Raw genomic sequence first — 20322 nt, 5'->3', positions numbered from 1 at the left:
AAACAATGAGGAGGAGAAAGAAGATATTTATAGCAACATGTTTACTTTTTCGATGCTTTAGGTAAATATAGGAAAGATTGAATCTCTGGCTGTTTCTGCACATTCTGAGCTACAGTGTTTTGCTTTTTTAAATCTGATGTGCATTAAACTATTCTAATGTATTTTTGCAACAATTATCAAATTGATTTTTGGTGTGTTTGGTTTTGTATTAGAGTTTCTATATTTATTTGTCATGTCTAAAAACATCCTTTCTGTTTCATATGAAAGAGCACCACACCAAGGAGTTTATTTATGTATAGTCACAATCTCCTCAGTGACTTGCAATATCCTTATAAAGTCAAACTGGGGGTAATGTATCCCATATATAAAGTTCATTAATAAGTGCTACAGAGCGAGAATGAGTTTTGGTTCAGCCTCATCCAGACATTGGCCGTTGTGTAGTTTTCAAAGCTTGCCATTGGCTGGCTGCACCATCCTTCAAGCCCATGCCATTTTGTGGAATGTTGCATTTTCCAATTACTCTTCCATGTGCTTGAGGAGAGCTACAGTCCTCTGCTCCCTATTCTCTTTGTGATATCTCCTTGTCTTTCCTTCTAGTGCACATTGCTTCATAGCCTCCTCCTTTAGGCTGAAGCCTACCAGACAGCACAGCTGTCTGGTTTGTTAAAGACATCTTGAGGACATTCGAAAAGATTCCCTGGGAATACATTTGCATATTGCGTACCATTGACTTTTTTTGGTTAGTAACTGACATTTGCTTGCATTCTATTTGCTGACTTTCTTTGTTTTAGGCTGTCCAATTTGAGTTTGTACCTTCCGTGGAGCATAGCCTGTTTACAAGAGCCCCTTGTATACTTCCACCAGTGCTCCTTTCTGTAAACAGGCCTTTACATCTTGTACTTATCATGTTACATTTTCTGTGCATTCAGAGACAGAGGTCAAATGCCAGGCTCTGTTTTCCAGGGAGCTTTGTGTTTACATTCCTATCTCTGGCTCCAAAGTGAGAAGATTTATGTGGCATCATGCTGTGCACTGGGCATGTTATTTTTATTTCTAGCACACAACAAAATGTAAATGTCTGTAGATTAACTGTGCAGATATTTTGGAATACATCCTAATTAGGAAAGCACAAATTAAGCAGATTTGATTGTGATTCTGAAGTGTGGTGGAAACAGATATTTTAACCCAATCAAAACAAATCAATACACTAGGTGATGGCATGTGCACAAATGTTGGTGTGTGTGCTGTAACGTTTTATCAGTACAATTGTATATATGTGCAAATGTATTGGTCATTTCAATTGAAAATGTGTTGTATGTAATGGCAGTGCTCTACAACACCATGCATACATCACTTTTATCGACTCTGCTCTGCACCACTCCACCCAGCTGCACTCTACTCTGCACCACTCCACTATATGCCACTCCACTCTACGTCACTGCACTCTACTCTGCACCACTCCACTCTACGCCAAGGCACTCTATGCTACTATACCAATCTATTATATGCCAATGCAGTCTATGGCACTCTTCTCTGCACCACTGCACTCTTGGCCACTGCACTCTACACCACTCTAGTGTAGGCCTCTCCACTCTATCCTGCATCACTCTCCTCTACGTCATTCCACTTCACATCACTCCACTCGACGCCATGCCACTGCACTCTTTGCCATTCTACGCCATTCTACGCCATTTCACTGCACCACTCCACTCTATGCCACTTCACTCTACTTTGAAACAATCTACTCTATGTCACATCACTCTATGCCACCACACTCTAATCTACACCACTGCCCTCTACGCCACTCTACTTTAACCACTTCGCTCTACACCAATGCATTCTACACCACCTTACTTATAATCAATGCACACTACGACACTGCACACTATGCCAATCTACTCTGCACCTCTGCACTCTACACCTCAATGCTCTACTCTGCACACTCTATGCCACTGCACTCTGTGCTACTCTACACCATTGCACTTTACGCCACTCTATTCTACTCTGCAACACTACTCTACGCAACTACTATCTATGCCACTCTGCTCTACTCTGCACCACCTTACTCTATGCCACTGCACTCTGTCACTCTACTCTGTACTACTCTGCGATACTCTACTCTGCAACACTGCACTCTTCGATTCAGCACTCTACTCTGCATCACTCTACTCAATGCCACTGCACTCTACACCACTGTACTCTAGGCCAATCCACTCTATGCCACTCTAATTTACTCTGCACCACTGCATCCTATGACACTGCACTCTACTCTGTGCCACAGTACTCTAGGCCATCCACTCTAAGTCAGTCTAATCTACTCTGCACGACCGCATCCTACTTCTCTGCACTCTACTCTATGCCACTGCACTCTAGACCAATCCACTAGAAGCCACTCTGATCTACTCTGCACCACTGCATTCTATGAAACTGCACTCTACATCACTGTACTCTGTCACTCTACTCTACACCACTGTCCTCTACCCTGCACCTCTCCACTCTACCCTATGCCCACTTCACTCTACTATGAAACAATCTACTCTATGCCACCACACTCTACAACACTGCACTCCATGCCACCCTAATCCACTCTGACCACTTCACTCTACACCACTGCAATCTTCACTGGGTCGCTTCACTTTGCTCCACTCTACTCTGCACCCCTCTGTTCAACGGAACAGCACACTTCGCCACTGGAATCCATGCTGCGCCACCCCACGCTGTGCAACTCTACTCTGCACTACTCCACTCTACGCCACTACACTTTACGCCATTGCACTCTACCCTACTTTACTCAAAACCAATGTACTATATGCCACTGCACTCTACATCAACATACTCTACATCACTACACTCTTCACCACTATACTCTAGTCTGCAATACTCTACTCTAAACCACTGTATTGTACGCCACTGTACTCTACTCTGCACCACTGTACTCTATGCTACTGCTCTCTGTCACTGCACCCTATGCTAATGCACTGTACTCCACTCTGCACCACTACACTGTACAACACTTTACTCTGCAACAATGCACTCTCTGCCACTAAAATGTATGTCCTCTGCTCTACCCCAGCGCAATCTATGCCAATGCACTCGACTCTGCACCACTCTACTCTACATCACTCTACTGCGCTCTACACCAGTGCTCTCTTCACCACTACACTCTACACCACTGCACTCTATGCCAATTCACTCTATGCAACTCTAATCAGCATTGCACTCTATGCCATGGTATTTGGACAAAATATTGAATTAAAAATATCGAAGAATACAAATATCGAGTTTTTTTATATTGTGATACACAAATATTGTGATGCAGGTGTAATATTGAATATCAATTTTCTAAGGTCAGTAATATTGATGCAAAAAATGTCTGTTAATATCGTTTACAAAAATATTGTTGTAAATAATATAATTTTTTTCTTATCTTTATGTATTTTAGTATATATTTTGATTGTATATGTAATACCTTGTTTGTAATATTATTGTTAATGTTTTTAAATCTAGTTTGTACATTTTATGTTGTTTTAAAATTAAATGTACTTGTTAATTGTAATGTTTAGTGTCGTGTCATAGAGTGTTGTGGGACTGGTAGGGGAAGTAAATTATAACTATTTAATTATTTTGAATTAATATTACTTATTTAATTAATAATCATGTAAATTGTGTAATTAATTTATTAAGTTATATTTTAAGTGTGGGTTTTGTAGGGGGTACAGAGAGGGAAGTAAATTAATTATAATTAATTATTTTCAATTAGTATTAATTTTTTAATTGATAAATATGTAAATTATGTAATTACTTTTTTTGTTATATTCTAGGTTTTAGTTGTGGGGTGTAGGGATACAGAGTGGGAAGTAAATTAATTATAATTAATGATTCTTGTTAATTATCTTTAATTATTTAATTGATAATTATGTGAGTCGTGTAATTTATTTGTTTTTTAATTTATATTTTTGGTGCAGATTGTGGGGTCTGTAGGGGTAAATCATAATTAAGTAATTAATAATTTTAATTAATAATTATTTAATTGCTAATTATGTAAATTGTGTAACTAAGATATTTTAAAGTGATATTTCAGGTGTAGGTTGGTGAGTTTGTAGGATTAAGTTAATTATAATTAATTATTAGTTACTTATTATTAATTGCTTAATTGATTATTTTGTAAATTGTGTAATTAATATGATTTTTAAGATATATTTTAAGTGTGGGTGGGTTGTTGGGTTTTTAGGTGTGCAGGGTAGGAAGTGAATTAAGAAATAATTTATTGATAATTGATTTGTGTTCTTTTTTTAATTGATAATTATCTAAATTGTGAAATCATATTTGTTAACTTCTATTTTAGGTGTGGGTTGTTTAGTTTGTAGAGGGATAGTGTGGGAAGTTATTTATGTAATAATATATTTTAAATTATTTATTCATCTATTAAGAATTGTGTTATTTATTATGTAATGTGTCAATGGTGTCATGCCTTTTCATTTCATTTACATTTTTGACTGTTATGTTTGTGGGAATATCGTGCGTCATTTTAATTAAATTAATATTTGTTTTCATTGATAATACTTATTAAAAAGTTAATAATGTTGTAATTAGTTTAATTTTTGTTAACATTTTGACATAAAAACGTAATTTACGTATTTATATTTTTATATTTAATACAGTGGTTAAAATATGTTATTTGTTTGAAGTGAGCTACTCCCTCTCTACTGTTGCACCGACTGAAGTACATATTACCCCTCTTGAGTCCAACGCTTTCCCCTACTGTTGCAAAGATTGGCTAGGGAATAGTATATTTTACCTCTCCTGAGTCCAACGCTTTCCATACTGTTGCACAGACCGTAGTGGGAAAAGTACATTTATCCCTCCTGAGTCCAATGCTTTACCTACTGTTGCACAGACTGGTGTGAGAATAGTAAATTGTACCCCTCCTGAGTCCTCGCTTTCCCTATTGTTGCATAAACTGGTGTGGAAACAGTAAATTTAATATTCATAGAGTTTAATACTTTTATTAATATTGCTTAAATATACATTATTTGTGTATTTAATTTTATATTTTCATACATAAATGTATGTAATTTGAAAGATATTTATAGAATAACGTATTTTTAAAAAATAGTGTTTACTCTTTATATTTAAATTGGAAATATTTTTTAATTTTTTTGCAGTTTATTGTTTGTATTTTTTATTTTCTTATGTGCATGAAAAAAAATATAGAGAGAGAGAAATATTTCTTTGCCGGAGGCTCTAAGAAACTGGGATTTCTTACTTTTCGCAAAATGTTGAAGACATAGCTATTCTAAGTCAGCACTGTGGGATAGTAGATCTGCAACTGCCTTACACTGGTAAACCCTTAGGGGTAGCTGTGCACGTAACAAGTTGCTAATAATAATACTAATATATATATATGTACTTGTTATATTGGTAAATTTAGAAATAATTAGAATATTATAATATAAATAAAATTCGTATTTTTAAAATAATTTTACATTATCTACGTGAATATAAATATACACCCTTTCATAAATGTGTGTGTTTGGATTAGTAAATATTTATATATATTTTAAATATTATTTAAACATATTTAATTTACATTATGAGTGTTGTATGTTAATATACTAAAGATGCACTTATTTAAAATACATATATATTAAAAAAATGTTTTATGTATTGTTTTGATAGGAGTATAAAATTATATATTTTTTTCGATATGTATGTACTTACCATTATATGTAAAGAAAATCTATATTTTTGTGATCAATACTTTTGACACAATATTTAGGGTTTCGATATTCTGCTGCTTAACCCTATGCCAATATACTCTGCTTAACTCTACACCATTGCACCATGCACTGCATCACTCCACTCTACCCAGCACTACTCTGCTCTACCCAGCACCACTCAATGCCACTTGACTCTACTTTGAAACAATCTACTCTATGCCACTGTACTCCACACCACTCCACGCCACTCTGCCCACACTATGCCAATCCACTATGCACCACTCTACTCTACACCACTGCACTCTATGGCACTCTACTCTACTTTACTCTACTCTACATTACTGTACTGAACACCAATGCTCTCTATGCCAGTCTACTCTGTACCACTTCACTCACTATACTCTACTATTCAACACTCTACCCCACTGCACTCTACACCACTTCATTCTAGGCCACTCTGACACTCCACTCTATGACACTATACTGCATGAGAGTCAACTCTGACACTCTATTCCATTAAACTCTGCTACACTCCAAGTCCCTCCACTCTATGTCTCTTCACTCTATGCTTCACTAATCTGTGCCCTTCCACTCTACGACCCTCCACTTTACACCCCTCAACTCCACTCTGAAACATTACTCTAAACCACTCTACTTTACACTACACCACTCCACTTCAATACATTACTCGACTCTAAGCCACTCTGCGATACTTTATGCCAATCTACACCCCTCCACTCTGTGTCCCTCTACAGCACTCTACTTCACTATACAACACACTACTCTACTCTACGATGCTCTACACCACTCCTTCGGGCCTCTACACAACACTCTACTCCACTCCACTACCCCCCTCTATGCCACTCCACGCTATGACACTCTATGCCTCTACACTCTATGACACTCCTTAACACTCTACTCCACTCACACATTACACTCTACTACACTACAGTACTCTATGCCACTCTACAACATTTTTCTTCACTATACGCCTCTCTAATCCTCAAAACTCTACTCCATTCCACGCAACTCCCTCTACTCCATGTTACTTTACTGCCCTCTATGCCACCCCACTCTGCTCTATGCCACTCCACTACACTCTATGCCACTTCACTCAACGACACTCTTAAGTCTGAGTTTTTATTTTCATTTCCTTTAACCTTATGCATGTTGCTCTTAATATAAAATTAAGTGTACCGCTGCACAGGCAACTAGTTCCAGAACAACATGTACTCTGTAAGGTGCACCCTTAGCGCCTAGAAAAGAGAATGCCATAGCTTGGCTTGTCTTTCTGGTGCTTCAGGAAGTCCTGCTAGAGCGGGCCCTTGCTCTGTGCAGGTTCACCATCCCACACCTGGATCATCTTCATGGGCACCAGCCCCAGTTCATGCCACTGCTCTAAAGTGTTCACGTCCATGCCACCGCTGATCCACCAATCAGTCTAGTGCTTTAAATGGAAAAAAATAAGTGTAGGTACTCACCTGAGATGTGGATTAGGGGGCGGGGTTAGGGGGGCAGGGCTATGGGGCGGGGCTACGGGCAGTGCTAAGGGACGGGGTCAGAGGCACACATTTAATTTGTTTGAGGTGTAATTGGTCTGCAGTTATGCATACTGCAGACAACATGCATACAAGAAGAACATGCATAGGGACATAAAAGCACTTGTGCACGCAGACAGGGTATTTAGTTCATGTGTTTTAGGATCGCATATTCTGATGTCTACATTACTACACCTTGATTCCCCGCCCCCGCCCCCACAGCTGTGCTACAGCGTCATCATCACCACCTTTCTCATCGATCTGGCTCCAGTCAAGTGCTGCCCTACTCTGCTATGCCAGCAGGAAGCCAACTCTTAGGTTTGAGTCAGGAGATGTGCCTCTTAGCAGGCCCTTCTCGCACACCTACAGTGCAATTGTCTCCACTCCCTGCCTGCTCTGATTGAATACATATGGGCGTTGGTCAATTAGCAGACTGTAAAAGGAGATTAACACTCGAGTGCTTCATGAAAACGGACCGACTCCTCAGCTGTGTCACGCTTCTTTCTTTTCATGCCAACTTGCACTGAGTTGGCTTGCTGCCCCATGAGTACCGGTACTCTCGTTGAGACAAGAAAAAAGTTACGGTACTCAAAGGCAGGAAATTTCGAAGTGCCGGTACTAAGGTGAGTACCAGCCCATTTAAAGCACTGAATCAGTCAGAAGCCAGCTCCCAGCTCTACCTGCTTGTTTGGAAAAACGCAAGACACATTGGTTTTCCAATGCTTGTTTAGGAGGAATCTAAATACTTATCTTTTGACTATTTCTTGTGGTTGCGGTTTTACTTTCTTTGCATTAATTGAGTATGGAGAATGGAGGTTTGATATATTAGGAATGTTTTATTTAGTTGGAGGGCTGTCTTTTCATGTGACAGTTTCCTCCCACTCTTTGCCAGAAATGCTCCCTTTTCTCCTATTTATAAAACAATGTTGAAAAAAATCTTTCAAATCGAATACTCTAAGGTCTGATTCTTATTACCTCGAAAGACCAGCTGGAGGATGATGTAATCCTTAAAAATACACCAAGTATATCGTTGTTACTATACTGTAATATAATCCCATCCATGCTGGCCTGTGTTACATCAGGGATGGGAATGCTGTAAGCAAATGGTAGGAATTTGCTAATGTTACAGTGGGACCTATTTGCAAACTGCATTGTAAATTGTATAAAAGATGACATTGTAGCAGATGGAATCGCATAACTCAAAGGAGAAGTAAAGTTGTGCTGTAAACTGCGCTATTGGCACAAACCCATCATATGTACTTTTTGGATGCATACATTTGTAACTCAAGCTTCAGCCATTAACCCCTTGCGTGCTCATGACGGAACCACTCCGTCATGAGCCACGGGCGGCGTGTGCTCATGACGGAGTGGTTCCGTCATGCTGCGGCCGCTCCGCCCACGCGTCGCTGATTCCCTGCCTGTGCGGGCGAATTAACGAGTGGGCGTAGTCGTGACGGAACCACTCCGTCATGAGCACAGCTCGCCCGTGACTCATGACGGAGTGGTTCCGTCACGAGCATGGCGGCACCGCGCTCACCCCGCACCCCCCCAGCGCCGCGGCAGAATTCGTGCCACTGCCAAGGGGTTAATATGTACAGCGCTCTGAAGCCCGCATTGCTTAAGAGCGCCTGTTACAAAACTAGTATAAATAAGAAATGTTATTGTCTAGTTGGTGTTTTGTATAATGTTTTACTGTGCAGTGATCTGCAAGACAATCATGGCCAGGTTAGTGCTCAGCCCAAAATTCAATAAATGAAATAATGGATATTATGTTAGTATAAGGAAGTATTTATCTCTTGAATTCATTTGATCAGTAAATGGTGGACTCTACTTAACCCTTTCGCTGCCAGGCCTTTTCCCCCTCCTGTGCCTGGCGCTTCCCCCGTGGGTGGGTGTCATGACGAGATAGTCTCGTCATGGGCACAGCGCGACTGTGCTCCATGACGAGACCATCTCGTCATGGGCACAGAAGAGGTTAAGTATGTTGGAAATCATGCAATTTCATTTTTCCCGTGGTGAAGTTTGAGAATTTTACCACCTCCATTACTTTTCCATGGTTTGCTTTGCCCTTTTACCGGTTCACAAATGCAAAGTTTTTCTCTTCTTAGCAAAGCAATGTTTGCTCTTCTGTATGTCAGGAAGGTGCGAGAAGAATCTTTCTCTGCTAGTTTCGTTTTGCGGATCTTTCCTATGCTGAGACCAGGAAAGGCCCTCGGTATGGCTGTGGCGGGACTCTTGATTCTATGAGAGCGCCCAGATCACCCCAAACCCCGGGGTGGGATCATATCTAGGTGCGTCATTATCACATTACTCCATTTGTGCCCCTAAGGAATGTATAATAGCCATGGGAATTGGTGTTCCCACCCTGATATCTGGGGTCGGATTCATAAGCTGCACTTTGTAGTTTACGCTTTGTAGTGCTAGAAAGTGTACTATGAAGTGCTATTCACAAACTAAGTGCAGAGCTTATGCCTACACAGTTACCTAACTTAGGTGTGTGAAGTCCTGCGCTCCCACTGCGGATCTCCGCACACTTGGGTATAAGTGTTATTAGAACATTGGAATGTTGGATGCTCCATTGAAAACAATGGAGTGCTCCGGGCTTATAATGGCTGGTGTAAGCCCGGAGCTCCAACATTCCAATGCTTCTTTGTGGCTGTGAACAAAGGCTTCAGGGAGCCTGAGAGGATTTCAATCCCCTCGGCTCCCTGAAGGCTTTGTTTTATTTGTTAGAACATTCTGCCCTCTAGTGGCAGAATGTTCTAATAGCCTTATAGCCCTTCGTAGCAGGGCTATACCGGCTTTTAAAGTCCCTCTGCTTTGTTAAAGTCCCTCGCCTTCGGCTCGGGCCTTTAACGCTTCAGCGGGCCTTTAATAGCCGATATAGCCTGCTACGGCGGGCTATAAGGCTATATTAGTAAATGCGGGTGGTCACAGGTGTGTGGTTTTTAAAAGGGGCAGATTTACTCGAAAAGGAGAAAGGATTAGGGAGGAGTAAGAAGGGTGTAAGTAGGGCCGTCACCCGCCCACAAAAGAGTAAGATCATGGCTGTACCTGGGAGTGGAGACATGTGACTTACTCTCTTGCAGTAAATTCAGACTCAGAGTTTGGGAATACTGAAAAATGTGCACTACCTCCAAGGTGGAAATTACGCAAAAGTGTAAGTTACCTTTGTGATTCAGGCCCCGTGAGTTTAATGTTTTGCACAAATTCTCACCTCAGTTCGGCCGCTAACTCGCATTACCTGCTTAATTTCGATGTTCCCGATTTTAGTAAAGCGGGCCTAACTGTTTTCTGTGAAACATATCTTATGCAGAACTGTTTTGTTAGTGTTAAATACATTTCTATGCAACATACATTTTTTTGAAAAGTCACGATTTTCACATGTATGTGGTGAAGTCAAAAAAATGAAGAAAGCTTTACCACTATTGATAAAACCAGATTGCGGTCATGTAATGAGTCACATGTTCTGCCCATTCCTTCCCACTGTTGTAGGCCTGTCAACATGTGAGGCTTTGGCAGTGCTTTGAATCTCCCTGTGCTAGTCTTGGCGCTTGGCCCATCTTGTGTCCGACTTCTCTTAGCGAGAGATTAACGATGTATTCGCTTTCCTTTCTTCTCCGCTCAGGCCGGGCACGGACCAGCTGCGCCAGATGCCAGCGGAACCTCTCCCTCCAGACAGCGGTGAGGGTCCTGTACGCCATCTTTGTCCTCATCGTCGTGGTGGTGGCGATCCTCGCGTCGCTGCGTGAGTTGGATTCCTTGTTTTCTCATTATATCACACCATTTTGAAGTCCCTACGGCCAAATGACACAAAACTGCCTAAATAAATACAAACAAACACACAAATACATAAATAGACACACAAACAAATGCATACAGTGATAATTCCTTTAAAACCAAATTGATGTCTCTGCTGGGCTCCCTGGTCTTCATGGTGGAGTGGACTTCCAAGGTGCTGTTGGAATTTCATGGTTTACAACTCTACAAACCCCAGAGCTAGGCAAAATAACTTTGTAACTAATCAATTAAACCACCTCAGGGGCCTCTCGGGCGGGAGTTACATTGTTTTCTAAAAGAGAAGGCAGATTGCATGTCAGTAACTGCTACATAAATGTATTTCTAAACGTGGACATCGAACAGGGATAGCAAGTGGACATTTTGCACTAAAATATACTACCTAATGCCGGCTTTGCTTTTGGTGTAATTACACATGTTTTCTTCCAATATGTGACGTAATTACAAAAGGAAATTACATAAAGGTTGCACACCCTTAGGCAAGAAACCATCCTGCAGACCATAAGGTATCCCAGGTATCCCACCTATGACCGCACCACGAGTGTGATATTACCACTCCAGCCTGTACAAAGTGAACAAGCTGCAAGGCCGTTCCACCACATTCCAATTGATGCAGCTCATTTGGCTATGAAGCCTTCTTACTACCGTGCTGATGAAGCTGCCCGTGGGCCATGTGAGTTCCTAGTAAACTGCCCTCTCTGTCTAGGTCAACCTAAGTCACGTCTTTCTCTCCATATCTCATACCTCCCACTCTTCTTAGTCCATTCTGTCACATCCCTAACTAGGATATTACCTTCGCAGAGTTTTTGTAAATCTTACTTTGGGCAAAGTGTAGTGCATCTACCTGCAGATTATTTCAGGATAGACTGGTTCATCTTGGTTGCTTAATTCAAATTGCTCATTGACAAGAAGGATTTCCACATCTCTTCGAGCTTCTAAGTCATACTTCAGAAAGATTTAAAATGGCTGCAGAACACCGTGCGTAGCTTCGCTTGCCTCAGACGCTTTACCAAAAGACTTTGGGTCTATGGAGTGTTATCCAGTTATGAGATCTGCTTGGACTTCCAAGCCCTGAATCTTTAGTGAAGGTCACGTACACATGGGCCAACAGTGAACACATAGTTCCTGACATGGATACGGGAACACAAGAATGCTGTCAGCTAGGAAAGTGAAATCAGATGGAGACTACAGATGCTGGTTACAGAAGACTCAAGTATCCTGATTAAACCAAAGGCCCTTGGTTGATCATGAGAGACATGTAAGCCAGACAGTGCAAGTCGACTGGCTCAGACGTGGCAGTATTGGCATCGGGGGAAGATGGAATAATGATATTGAGGGCACTGGCAGCAGGAAACAGGTGAACACGTACGGACAGATCAACACTTATTGTGGCAGTCCTGGTGCAGATGTTGCTTTAGCACAGGAGTCTGCATGGTGGCCACATGGTGAAAGGGATGAATGACAAGGCAAACAACTCAGGATCCCTGGAGTTGATTGGTGAATGTGAGAATATTTCCTGTTTGCAGCACTCCTGGAAAATAGGAGCCCATAATGGCACTCCTGAGCTGATCGGTGAGCTGTAAGTAGAGGGGTCAGAACAGAGGCCCCAAGACCAGAAAAGAATGTGGCTCAAACAAAAAAAATCAATCAAGTAGTGCTTTTAATATCTCTGCTGTGGGCCACCAGTTAGGCAAGCATGTGCATTCCTGAACATTTCCATAGAGCAAGAAGAACATAAGTGTGGCTTTCTCAGATACCAAGGCATGGTGTGTAAAGCAGAGCTAAAGATCAAGAGTAGGAGAACTTGAAGAACTAGCAAATATGCTGCACCCCACTAAACAAGAAGACCCAATGGGGACCGATGGTAGAGCGTGAGACGCCTATTCGGTAGCTTCGTACAATCAAATTATAGCAAGTGCTCCACTAACATTCTCAAAACTTTGCGGGAAAGAGAAGAAGTGAGCCACCTTGCCTGACAACATTTATGCCACTCTGAATTCATGCTCAGGACAGACAAAGATTAATACTGCGGTTTAAAGGGACAAGCACAATCAGCCTAAGATGAACTATCCACAGTGATAAAGTGTTGGTAGACCACTGCAAGCAAGCAACACCTTGAAACATGCTCATTGTTACTCTCCACTGAATATGGGTTTGACTCCGTCAGTAGAAGATTCTTCTTCAAGTCTTCTGGTCACTTGCAAAGGGCAGAGTTTCCAACCGCTAAAATGTTTTGTACATCTGCCCCCAAATTCTTTATCTGCCTTCAACAGCCAATTAGAAAAGTTTTGTGTAAAGTAAGAGATATCCCTTTCATGTCCGTTTCTTTTATAGAAACGCAGAGTAAGAGTCTGTTCTTGCATTCCACCTCCTTCTATTTGAACTTTTTAATTTCCTTTTTTATGTCTCGTGGCACTTTTTCTTTGTATCAGAAGCCTCTCCTTTCCCACCCATTTTCTCTGTTACCATTTTTAATGCTTTTCTATCCCACTGTGGGGAAATATAGCTCCAAGGTGGTCAGTGGCCACCGTCATAGTCCTACTGGTTTTTCACTTCTTCTCTGGGCTGCGTATGAACCTTCACAATGACACTCTTCTGCCCCTCGAACCCCTCAAAGTAGGAGGCTGTGGCAGGTATAAAGTTAGGTCTTTGAGGTCTTTGACCAATCACATAACCTCGATCCGTGACCATCTCCTTCCATGGGGTGAACAACCAAATTTTGCAGTGGCTAGGGGATCTCTGCTGATTCTGCAAGATAATCTGCATGTTTAAGAGCTGAACAGTGGACGTCGGACTGGGAGCTGGCAGTTTCATCTGGAGATAACCTATCTGTCCCTTAGTATGCAGTCACAAAATCGAATCTGACCCCAGCCAAGCCATACGGAAGGTTCAAAGCTATAAAACATGCCACCATATCCTAATGAGAATAGTCCTCCATGGAAGTAGATGATGCTGGCCCTCAATACCAGCAGGCCCGGCATACAATAGTCCATCAGGTTCCGAGAAACTCTTTGGCACGTAAAACCATATTCCAAATCCTGGCTGTGTGCTTGCTCCACACTGGAATGGATGATCATCTTTTTAACTCTGGCTGCACTTGAACATCTTTATGAGATTTGTATCTTACTCGTGAAGAAGCCTCTCATTATTAGTTCAAGCCGGCACGTTACAACATTTGGGAACAGTGTGCAGTGTACAAATGGGAATGGTTATTTAAAGCAGGGTTTTCCAAAGTTGGTCCTGGAGGGCCGAATCCATGCCAGATTTGTAGCATGTCCACACTTAGATAAATGTAGTAATCTTAAAAATCTGGCATGGATCCGGCCCTCCAGGGCTGACTTTGGAGAAACCTGATTTAAAGTATAGTGAGCTGACTGCATTCAATTGTCAGATCTGGAATATTTTACTGAGTGAGGAAGAGGAAAGTGTAACACGATAAATGTGTTGGAATGTTAGCACTTTGTGAGCCAGAAAGAATTTCCATTTGGAGGAATGGAGGACTCCATGTGCACACGCAGATACGCTTACAACTTCCATGAAAGCTGCTCATTCACAAATGAGCCCCGTTAGTGATTGCAGAGGGCAAGATAACCTTTGTTTCTTTTACAGAAGTATATATGTGCCCCAAACAGAGCTGGACTGGGGCATAGGGAATATGGGAGATTTCCTGATGCGCTGCTCAAATTTATGACGGTCGCCCCACTAAGACAGACCTCGATATAATGCAGCATTTTGGCTCCAGTTTTAGGTCTAACTTTCCACTTCGGTGTCTGCAACACTTTATTTTACCAGTTGTTAAAAATATACAAAGAGTGGGCTTTGGCTCTACCCAAACGCTATTGGCTGTTTGGTATATCATTCCACCTCCTATAGAGCGCTTGAATTGTCATGCAAACAGGACTATTTTACATCTCAGACGGGTGTTAAATCGCCATGCCTTAAATCTTTTATCACATCGATGCAATCTACCAGTCGTTTTTGTTTGTTTCACTGCAGAGTGCCTTTTTTTAAATGCTTCAATCAGAACTCAAAATGCAAGCAAGACCCATTGACTTTGCCAATAAATGTTTCAAATGGTGCTCGTGGGAGGTTGTTGCCAACCTTACTCCCCCTCAAATACCAATAAACTGGGCCGGACTGCTGTTAGTGATTGTTTTGTGAAAAAAGGGTTGATATTACAAGTTTTTCAGGGTTGCTGTTAGTTACCAATCAAATTCTTGCCCAATCAACCTCGCACATCAAATTACTTTACCATACGTACTATTGCATTGTGATCTAAATTGTTTGGCCAATTGATTGAACTACAACTCCCACAATGCATTTGATTGTTAAATGAAGCCTAGTGGCAGGAACCTGGTTCACCGATGATAAATAGTATTCTGTTAACATTCCAGAAGTGATAGCTCAAACCGCAACCAATATCTCCAGAGCTCTCAAGTTTCCCAGTGGGCAGCTGGTTGGGAAAGGTGGGGGTAGGGTGGGGGATATAGAAAATAAAAAAATAGACAAAAAATAAAAAAAACGTACCTGCTGCTCGTGCCGCCAGTTGCCGCCTCTCTGCAGCCTCTCCTCGTTCTAGGGGAAGCATCCAGGCTCCTTAAGCCAATGACAACGCTGCAATGCAGCATTGTGATTGGTTCCCTTAAGTTCCCATAAGCCAATCACAATTCTGCATTGCAGTGTTGTGATTGGTCTGAGTGCCGTGGTTTGGCGCTCAGACTGGGACAGGGAGCCTGTGCATGTTCCCCACTAGGCTGTGTAAAGCAAGCCTGGTGGGGAACATGCAAAGTGCGCTTGAATGTTTGGCCAGCCCAAGACAGCCGGTCAAACATTCATGCGCACTTTAAGTGAGCAAACCACTCCCCCCCCCTCCCCCCCCCCCTGCTCTGGCCAGCCTCACCCCTACCCGCACCTAGGAACGGTAAAAGGAAATGATAACGCGTTTCGCGGAGGAGCCGCCCCTGAAGTTTCCTAGGTCTGTGCATGAGTACCTCATTCAGGCTAGGAATGTACTTTACATTCTGCATCTTGTAACTTCTAATGGGATAAACATGAAGTGTCAGAATGTAAAGCAAAAAATGGACTGGAGCAGCTATGCACAGAGGACTCTGCAATAATGTGCTATGCAAATACAGTTAACATAACATAACAGGATCTGGAGAACTTGAGAACTCTGTATCTCCATCTCAGGAAAGCCTCCTGCCTTGAATGTGTTCTTTTGGAGGATAATCACAATATTACTCCACATTCAGATTCATATGCCTGGTAAAACAAATAGGAACAAGATCTGGAAAATATTAGAACAATATGGTAGGGGACATCCTAGGCACAGCATTCTGCAAGTCATGCCTCTTTCTGTCAGCCTCTGGTAGTGGCCATATGTGGGTAAACTGGGAGAGAAAACAGAGCGGGGGCTTGGGAAGGGCAGCCCAATCATTTATTCCAGTAGTAGAAACAGAAGAAAATTGTGTGTGTATCACGCTATTTCTCCAAGTCCTGTGCAGTAGTCCACTGAAGAGCTCTCAGGTTTTCCAGGTCTATGAGTGGGCAGCTCATCCAATCCAGGTTTTTGCTTTGCATGCTGTTTTCTGTACTTTAGATTTTCTAGCAGGATAAACAGTAATACAAGTCCCAAAACAAAAAGCAAAAAGGCCTTACTGAAGCATGGATCTGGGAAATGTGAGAGCTCTGCCTGGGTAAGATAGCCTCAAACTCTAATCACACAAGTTTTTGGATGGTTCAATGTTCAGACGAATTTGTGAACTTTTTCAGGATTTGAAATTTGACTCAAGTCAGCTCTTTCCTTACAGAAGGTTCTTGTCCTTTTCCTGGTTGGACAATCACCAGCGCATGCTTTGCAACAGTGTTTGTGCCATGTTCCGTTACCTGGCCAATGGCTTCCCCTGATCCACCTCTCTCTGCTTACCATTTTGTCATCACTCTCTCTTCTCTCTCTCTGGAGGAGCACTGTTGCAGGCTTAAAGCAAGTTGTAGATAATACAATGCACAAAGGGGGCAATGTTGGCATTTATCTCATTAAATGAACACAGCGGCTTTGTATTTCTCGGGACAAATTGTACTCAAATTATCACATATAGTGCTTTAAAATGTCACTTTAAAGAGAACTGAAAACCTGGATATGTCACACATAAGCAAAGTGAAACCGCGGCAGCCATGTAAGTCAGTGGCAGCTGGTGGATGGTGAAAGTGGTGGGGCGGAATGTAACAAACACTCTTCTGCAAATTAGGCACAAAATGTAGACGCTCACTCTCAGTATCTGACTCCACATCCACCTGTGTAAACTTGTTTATATCTCCACCGTGTAATTATGGCCCGGATGTGGTGCCGTTCTCATGGGCAAAGGCCAGAAATATGATCAATCACTGTGTGGCTTCAAATAAAGCCACAGAATGACTGGCCATGGCCTTTAATATGCCCGCCCCCGCACGCACAGCCTTTGAATGTGGGTCCGCGAGGACAGTCTCTGAAGCTCGTGATCACCACAGTCAATTCTTGCATTGCTACCATGCTGTTTATAGTAGTAAACCGCATGAGAGCCTCGCTAGGATTGGTTGAAGCAGGTGCAGCCAGCTCTCCGAGGGAGACAAGGTGGCAGCACTGCCTTCCGTCTGGCTGCCTAACACCGCGCATGTTCAAGAGGCTGAAGTGCGCATGCTGGGCTGGACACAGTAAGAGACCTGTCCAACCAGACATGCACACATGACTTCCTCCCAAGCCTGCAGCCTGCCCATCAGATAAGCTACACTCAACGTCCTGCCCAAACAGTGCCACTGTGGATGAGGTATACTTAAAATAAAATAACAAATAAGGAACATAAAGAGTACAGCGTGTGGCAGGTCAGAGGGGGCCGTGGGGCAACGCTGTAACGCTGCTTGTGAGTAACTGCTGCTGATGTAAGCCCATATACCTTTGCAGATCTGCACCTTTCATTTTTTCTGTTGAAAGGCAGCCGTGAGGACTTCCGGTGTTAAGTGAAAATGGTATCCTGAATGACTGATTGCAGAAGCTATGTTAACTTCTAACTCTCAAATATACAGTTCCAGGCCTGCCAACTCACAGGGTGCTGCCATGTGTCACACAATATCGGCTCCTTTCACAAGGTCACTAGGTGGGGAGCCGATATCACACAGCGGCAGGCAACGTAAGGTGAAAACCCCTGTAGAGAGAGTTATGAACTCACATTACACTGAGCACAACTGATGTCCATTGAGGTTTTACAACTTTGCAAACACAACAAGATGATGGACGGAGTGCTGAAACGTTTCAACCACTCACCCCAAGTCAAGTGATCTGGGTTTAATCCATTGTTCTTTTGCTCTTAATGTCACCCCAGTTTGGACCTATCCATATGCATATCAGTCTTGGCCCTCCACCAGGGTATCAGTGGCAGTCTTTGAATCTTCAGTTTTTTTCCCCCAGTGGGATTAGCCTAAGCCCCGCCCACCCTATCAATGTCCACGCCCCCTCAGAAGGACCTTCATTACTGGGGAGGTAATGGGTTCAGATTACCGCCCATCCCCAAGCCCCACCCTCTCCTGGTTACCTCCTCTCACACAGTGAGCTTTATCTGGAGGTTTGCAGGTCTGCGGTTCCATGCAAGAATAGCTCATAAACTCGGGGTCATCTCTTTGCATTCTGCTACTTGTAGTCCTCAGTTTTAATGGAATAAACAGGATTACAAGTACCGACATTCAAAAAAAAAAACTACGCTTGCTATGATTCTCCCCTATGGACCTGTTAATTTCAGAACTCTGTGAAATACAAGTCATTTAGGTGAGTTAGTGCTGTGTGACCAGCGTGGGTGGAAGGGAGACTTTGATTTGAGTCTAACAGTCGAACACATTTTGGCTGGTGGGGATGGAATGTAGCTATCCAAATCATACCACTTTATCTTTTTTTTATAGAAGCAAGGTGCAATGTATATGTTATGCATCCACTGATCTGTGGTTAAATGATTACATTTATTCTCAGGCTGGGTTTTTAAAAATGGCTGCTTGGGTTTAGTTAACGCCTCTTGAGGAAGGCCCAAAGTTGGAAAATCTTTTTATTTCTCCTAACATTTCGCACATTGGATGTGTGCTACTGTGCAGCACACGTCCAAAGTCTGAAATGTTTTAAAGTTTGTCTACGCATATAATTTTACTACAACACCTATGCTATACCTGGCAGTATTGGATTGAGGCTCCATTTAATTACAGTGCTGGCTATTTAATTAAGACCACCTTTACAGGAATCCAAGGTTGTCGCCTGTCAGGTATGTCTCCTTGTGGTTTCTATGCTCTCTGGGACTTGTAGCCTTGCATTTGTAATGTAAAAAGAAAAGTTCAAATGCCTCACCGGACAGACATAACACCCTGGCTGGAAAATATGACCAAAACAAGCTCCCGAATGCAAAGTTAGAGAAATCCTTTTATTTCTTCTAACATTTCGCACATTGGATATGTCCTATTGTGGAGTGCACAGCCAAAGTCTGAAATGTTTTGAAGTTTGTCTACAGATTCCATTTTAATAGAAGGGTACTCTTCCAGTACAAAACCTATGCTAGATATGACACACACAAACTTGCACTATGGTGCAAGAATGTGTGGATGGCCCGAGGCAGCCTGTTTCTATGCCAGCGCTCTCCCCCCAACTCAATGCACCACACTTTGTGGTACGTTACACTACAATTTAGGAGCGCTCCCCCCTGATGTCTGTCAGAGTGGAGGCTAGGCCTCCTCCTGCCACTCGCAGCGTGGAGGGCTAGGTGAGGGGGGAGGCAAAGTGAGGACTTGCAGTGCCCTGCTCGTGGCAGATATAGATACTCATAGAAAATAGACGGAGAGCAGTCACTGATGGGTTGTTCTCCATTGAGGGTTTCCAGGCAACATCATATGGAACATTAGGCTGAAGCTCGAGTTGTGGAAGAATCTCGATTTATCCATGATGTCACTTAAAACCCCTAGCCTAGCTGGAAAACTCCACATTTTCGGAAATAACCATACAAAAGGTTGTTATGTATGCCCCCCAAAATTCTCTTCCCCAACTCAGATTAGCAGCACTGTGGCAGAGGAGTTGTGCAAGAGCTGTGCATATCTCACTCATCGCCCCCCAGTACTATACATTAAAATACTAGGCACGGGCACAATTTCCGTTATGCCAGTGTAATCTCGTCTAATCTGGGTAATTTTACATTACGCTTGTTCTGTAAAATTCCCTAAATGATGCTGTTTATGCCATGTTGTGTAAACTGAAAAATTTAGCA

At 42.4% G+C, this 20322-nt stretch overlaps 1 protein-coding gene across 3 annotated transcripts in view; it reads left to right on the top strand.

The window, feature by feature from the left end:
• The window catches only part of SCARA3 (scavenger receptor class A member 3), a 196717-nt gene that overhangs the window by 72571 nt on the left and 103824 nt on the right, over nucleotides 1–20322 (top strand). For all 3 annotated transcript variants that reach the window (XM_085613137.1, XM_085613136.1, XM_085613138.1), the window contains exon 3: nucleotides 10887–11006. In XM_085613137.1, the coding sequence (XP_085469263.1) occupies nucleotides 10887–11006 (120 nt within the window). The remainder of the gene's footprint in view (nucleotides 1–10886; nucleotides 11007–20322) is intronic.

The sequence above is a fragment of the Triturus cristatus genome, chromosome 6 (genome assembly GCF_964204655.1).
Source record: "Triturus cristatus chromosome 6, aTriCri1.1, whole genome shotgun sequence".
NCBI lineage: Eukaryota > Metazoa > Chordata > Amphibia > Caudata > Salamandridae > Triturus > Triturus cristatus.
Note: the sequence above shows the minus strand (reverse complement) of the source record. Positions and strands in the feature narration are given on the sequence as shown.